At 41.8% G+C, this 6,724-nt stretch overlaps 1 protein-coding gene across 1 annotated transcript; it reads right to left on the bottom strand.

Annotated features, from left to right (window-relative positions):
* Window positions 1–1,127: 1,127 nt before the first annotated feature.
* Window positions 1,128–6,021, bottom strand: LOC122929320 (N-acetyllactosaminide beta-1,3-N-acetylglucosaminyltransferase 2-like). Its single transcript, XM_044282840.1, has 2 exons — window positions 5,440–6,021; window positions 1,128–1,632 (listed from the first exon to the last, which is right to left on the bottom strand). The coding sequence occupies exons 1-2, from the start codon at window positions 5,879–5,881 to the stop codon at window positions 1,184–1,186; spliced, it is 891 nt and encodes a 296-aa protein (XP_044138775.1). The 5' UTR covers window positions 5,882–6,021; the 3' UTR covers window positions 1,128–1,183.
* Between the last annotated feature and the right edge of the window lie 703 nt (window positions 6,022–6,724).

Raw genomic sequence — 6,724 nt, 5'->3', positions numbered from 1 at the left:
GAGGTGCGTATGACTTTCTGATCGCTTGCTATTACACTTTTGTGATGTAAGGTGAAATGGCTTTTTTTACACAGTTTTAATTATTTATTTTTTACGGTGTTCACCTGAGGGGATAGGTCATGTGATATTTTTATAGAGCAGGTTATTAAAGTCGCGGCGATACCTAATATGTATACTTTTTTAAATTTACTTAAGTTTCACATAATAACAGCTTTTTTAAAACAAAAAAAATGATGTTTTAGTGACTCCATATTCTGAGCCATCATTTATTTTTATTTTTTTCGGGCGATTATCTTAGGTAGGGGCTCATTTTTTGCTGGATGAGGGGACGATTAGATTGGTACTATATTGGTGGGCAAACGCCTTTTTATTCGCTTGCTGTTGTACTTTTTGTGATGTAAGGTGACAAAAAATGGTTTATTTAGCACAGTTTTTATTTTTTATTTTTTACGGTGTTCATCTGAGGGGTTAGTTCATGTGATATGTTTATAGAGCCGGTTGATACGGACGCGGCGATACCTATTTTTTACCAATTTTTTTTTACTAAGTTTTTGTTTATTTTTACTTGAAACTTAATTTTTTTGGGGGAAACTTTATTTTTTCAACTTTTTGGCACTTAGTTTTTTTCCCACTTTGGGACTTCAACTTTTGGGTGTCTAATCCCCTTTAAAATGCATTCCAATACTTCTGTATTGGAATGCATTGGCTGTATGAGTAATACTGTGTGTATTACTCGTACAGCTTCCGGCCTGTGAGATCCAGGGGGCTGGATCTCACAGGCCTCAGGAAGGCATTGCGCTGCCTTCCATGCCATCGGATCCCCCTTACAGCTGCACGGGGACCCGATGGCACCAACCACCGCCGCCACAGCAACCTGTAAAAGCCGCAAACCGCAGGTCTGAATTGACACCCCCGCGCATTGTCCCCGGGTGTCTGCTCAATGATTTGAGCAGGCACCTTGTCCCGATCACTGCCCGCCGGGTGGCGGTGATCAGAACTACACATGACGTACCGGCACGTCATGTGTCCTTAAGTACCAGGACATCATGCCGTACCGGCACGCCATGTGTCCGCAACAGGTTAATATAGTAATAGACAAATGTTCTTTTAAAACATGATGTATTGACCTCACCCCAGTTTATGACAGATTTAAAAAAGCTCTTTTATCAGATCCTCATCCTCATTAACCTTTGTCCTTGTCACACTTGTGCTTGGTCACCTCACTCCAGATATTAATCAGTCTTTCCGGACCTATTCCGTGAACAACAATTGCTTCCTTGTACGTACAAACGTCATATTTCAGCCCCCGCACATAGAAACGATGGTCGTGTCTATACGTCAAATTTGCTGCCAAAGCCAAGAAGCCAAAATACACATCGTCCAGAGGGAAAACTGGCATAACACGGGAGGATTCATAGAGAATGGGCACTGAGGGTCCTGAGAAGATGAAGCCTCCACCAGACACAAAGCCAGGATAGAATTTCACTGGATAGAGGTCCTCAGTGATCCTGTATTTGGTGGAACGCATAACAGGTGGACGATGCTGATGGTAACCATGGATTATATCTGGAGATCCAAAAACATTAATAAGATCTACGACCAGCTCTGGATTCACAAATACATCGTCGTCACCTGACGAGAAAAAAATAAGATTAATACACATAAAGGATCATAGTAATAATAGTGTCAGACACACAGGATTCCTATAAGTTCAGTGACCGCTCCTCGGATGGGATAATAGTGTCAGACACACAGGATTCCTAAAAGATCAGGGACCGCTCCTCGGATGGGATAATAGTGTCAGACACACAGGATTCCTAAAAGATCAGGGACTGCTCCTCTGATTAGATAATAGTGTCACACACTCAGGTCTCCTATAAGATATAAGATCAGGGACCGCTCCTCTGACGAGATAATAGTGTCACACACACAGGATTCCTAAAAGATCAGGGACCGCTCCTCTGATTAGATAATAGTGTCACACACTCAGGTCTCCTATAAGATATAAGATCAGGGACCGCTCCTCTGACGAGATAATAGTGTCACACACACAGGATTCCTATAAAACCAGTGACTGATCCTCTGATGAGATAATAGTGTCACACACAGGATTCCTAAAAGAACGGGACCGCTCCTATGATGAGATAATAGTGTCACACACACAGGATTCCTATAAGAGCAGGGACCGCTCCTCTGATGAGATAATAGTGTCACACACTCAGGTCTCCTATAAGATATAAGATCAGGGACCGCTCCTCTGACGAGATAATAGTGTCACACACACAGGATTCCTATAAAACCAGTGACTGATCCTCTGATGAGATAATAGTGTCACACACAGGATTCCTAAAAGAACGGGACCGCTCCTATGATGAGATAATAGTGTCACACACACAGGATTCCTATAAGAGCAGGGACCGCTCCTCTGATGAGATAATAGTGTCACACACTCAGGTCTCCTATAAGATATAAGATCAGGGACCGCTCCTCTGACGAGATAATAGTGTCACACACACAGGATTCCTATAAAACCAGTGACTGATCCTCTGATGAGATAATAGTGTCACACACTCAGGTCTCCTATAAGATATAAGATCAGGGACCGCTCCTCTGACGAGAAAATAGTGTCACACACACAGGATTCCTATAAAACCAGTGACCGCTCCTCTGATGAGATAATAGTGTCACACACACAGGATTCCTATAAGATCAGGGACCGCTCCTCTGATGAGATAATAGTGTCACACACACAGGTCTCCTATAAGATATAAGAGCAGGGACCGCTCCTCTGATGAGATAATAGTGTCACACACACAGAATTCCTATAAGATCAGGGACCGCTCCTCTGATGAGATAATAGTGTCACTCACACAGGTCTCCTATAAGATATAAGATCAGGGACCGCTCCTCTGATGAGATAATAGTGTCACACACACAGGTCTCCTATAAGATATAAGAGCAGGGACCGCTCCTCGGATGAGATAATAGTGTCACACACTCAGGATTCCTATAAGAGCAGTGACTGCTCCTCGGATGAGATAATAGTGTCACACACTCAGGATTCCTATAAGAGCAGTGACAGATCCTTTGATGAGATAATAGTGTCACACACACAGGATTCCTATAAAACCAGTGACTGATCCTCTGATGAGATAATAGTGTCACACACAGGATTCCTAAAAGATCAGGGACCGCTCCTATGATGAGATAATAGTGTCACACACACACAGGATTCCTATAAGAGCAGTGACTGATCCTCTGATGAGATAATAGTGTCACACACACAGGATTCCTAAAAGATCAGGGACCGCTCCTCTGATGAGATAATAGTGTCACACACACAGGATTCCTATAAGAGCAGGGACCGCTCCTCTGATGAGATACTAGTGTCACACACACAGGTCTCCTATACGATATAAGATCAGGGACCGCTCCTCTGATGAGATAATAGTGTCACACACACAGGTCTCCTATAAGATATAAGAGCAGGGACCGCTCCTCTGATGAGATAATAGTGTCACACACACAGAATTCCTATAAGATCAGGGACCGCTCCTCTGATGAGATAATAGTGTCACTCACACAGGTCTCCTATAAGATATAAGATCAGGGACCGCTCCTCTGATGAGATAATAGTGTCACACACACAGGTCTCCTATAAGATATAAGAGCAGGGACCGCTCCTCGGATGAGATAATAGTGTCACACACTCAGGATTCCTATAAGAGCAGTGACTGCTCCTCGGATGAGATAATAGTGTCACACACTCAGGATTCCTATAAGAGCAGTGACAGATCCTTTGATGAGATAATAGTGTCACACACACAGGATTCCTATAAAACCAGTGACTGATCCTCTGATGAGATAATAGTGTCACACACAGGATTCCTAAAAGATCAGGGACCGCTCCTATGATGAGATAATAGTGTCACACACACAGGATTCCTATAAGAGCAGTGACTGATCCTCTGATGAGATAATAGTGTCACACACACAGGATTCCTAAAAGATCAGGGACCGCTCCTCTGATGAGATAATAGTGTCACACACACAGGATTCCTATAAGAGCAGGGACCGCTCCTCTGATGAGATACTAGTGTCACACACACAGGTCTCCTATACGATATAAGATCAGGGACCGCTCCTCTGATGAGATAATAGTGTCACACACACAGGTCTCCTATACGATATAAGATCAGGGACCGCTCCTCTGATGAGATAATAGTGTCACACACACAGGATTCCTATAAGAGCAGTGACTGATCCTCTGATGAGATAATAGTGTCACACACACAGGATTCCTATAAGAGCAGGGACCGCTCCTCTGATGAGATAATAGTGTCACACACACAGGATTCCTAAAAGATCAGTGACCGCTCCACGGATGAGATAATAGTGTCACACACACAGGATTCCTAAAAAATCAGTGACTGATCCTCTAATGAGATAATAGTGTCGCACACTCAGGATTCCTATAAGATATAAGATCAGTGACCGCTCCTCGGATGAGATAATAGTGTCACACACACAGGATTCCTAAAAAATCAGTGACTGCTCCTCTGATGAGATAATAGTGTCACACACTCAGGATTCCTATAAGATATAAGATCAGTGACTGCTCCTCGGATGAGATAATAGTGTCACACACACAGGATTCCTAAAAAATCAGTGACTGCTCCTCTGATGAGATAATAGTGTCACACACTCAGGATTCCTATAAGATATAAGATCAGTGACCGCTCCTCGGATGAGATAATAGTGTCACACACTCAGGATTCCTAAAAGACCAGTGACTGCTCCTCTGATGAGATAATAGTGTCACACACTCAGGATTCCTATAAGATATAAGATCAGTGACCGCTCCTCGGATGAGATAATAGTGTCACACACTTAGGATTCCTATAAGAGCAGTGACTGATCCTCTGATGAGATAATAGTGTCACACACTCAGGATTCCTATAAGAGCAGTGACTGATCCTCTGATGAGATAATAGTATCACACACTCAGGATTCCTATAAGATATAAGACCAGTGACTGCTCCTCTGATGAGATAATAGTGTCACACACTCAGGCTTCCTATAAGAGCAGTGACTGATCCTCTGATGAGATAATAGTGTCACACACTTAGGATTCCTCTAAGAGCAGTGACTGATCCTCTGATGAGATAATAGTGTCACACACTCAGGATTCCTATAAGAGCAGTGACTGATCCTCTGATGAGATAATAGTGTCAAACACTCAGGATTCCTATAAGAGCAGTGACTGCTCCTCTGATGAGATAATAGTGTCACACACTCAGGATTCCTATAAGAGCAGTGACTGATCCTCTGATGAGATAATAGTGTCACACACTCAGGTCTCCTATAAGATATAACGTCAGTGACCGCTCCTCTGATGTGATAATAGTGTCACACACTCAGGATTGCTCTTATTCTCACCCTTGAATATGTAATCCACTTCGGGGACCTGGTGGTTCATCCACTCCAGGAAGCAGCGTTCCTTCAGTGATAGGTTGTAATGTCCTTCCATCATGTCCCATTGTAGTATGTCCCCGTACATGGAGCTCTCCACCTTCAATATCTCCATTTGTGCTGAACTTTCCGTTCTCCCCACCAGAAAGAGCCGTCTCAGCTTGTAGCCTTTCATCTCTTGTTCTTGGGCCCAGGTCTGTCGTACAGCTGATCGCCTTAGTCCATCTCTTGGATGGGATTTGATGGCCATTAATATGAGCTGTAAGTCATCGTCATCGTACGGGGTAACAGGTGGACTGAGAATCACTGAGCATTGATATGTCTGCAGGTGTGGGAACTCCAACTCAAAGCTGGAGAGCTTCAAGGGGTAATCATGGCCTCTATCATGTAGAGTTATTGACTGTCTCATCACTGGAGTAATGAGGGTCACATTGGGCAGTTTATATAAATGTGCGGACACCCTTAGGAACGAATGTTCAAAAGATTTAAATGTCAGGATGATTGTGGCAGAAAGAAGAATAGAAATTGCCAAGAGATGTTTACGTTTCATGTCCTAAAATGAGAAATAAAAATATGTGAGAGCAAGCATGAAATGAAATCTAACTAAAACTTATAATGCTGCTACTGTCTACTATGTACAAGAATACTACTACTATAATACTGCACCATGTACAAGAATATAACTGCTATAATACTGCACCATGTACAAGAATATAACTACTATAATACTGCTCCTATGTACAAGAATATAACTACTATAATACTGCTCCTATGTACAAGAATATAACTACTATAATACTGCTCCTATGTACAAGAATATAACTACTATAATACTGCTCCTATGTACAAGAATATAACTACTATAATACTGCCTCCTATGTACAAGAATATAACTACTATAATACTGCTCCTATGTACAAGAATATAACTACTATAATACTGCCTCCTATATACAAGAATATAACTACTATAATACTGCTCCTATGTACAAGAATATAACTACTATAATACTGCTCCTATGTACAAGAATATAACTACTATAATACTGCTCCTATGTACAAGAATATAACTACTTATAATACTGCTCCTATGTACAAGAATAAACTACTATAATACTGCTCCTATGTACAAGAATATAACTACTATAATACTGCTCCTATGTACAAGAATATAACTACTATAATACTGCCCTATGTACAAGAATATAACTACTATAATACTGCTCCTATGTACAGGAATATAACTACTATAA

The sequence above is a fragment of the Bufo gargarizans genome, chromosome 2 (genome assembly GCF_014858855.1).
Source record: "Bufo gargarizans isolate SCDJY-AF-19 chromosome 2, ASM1485885v1, whole genome shotgun sequence".
Taxonomy (NCBI): Eukaryota; Metazoa; Chordata; class Amphibia; order Anura; family Bufonidae; genus Bufo; species Bufo gargarizans.
Note: the sequence above shows the minus strand (reverse complement) of the source record. Positions and strands in the feature narration are given on the sequence as shown.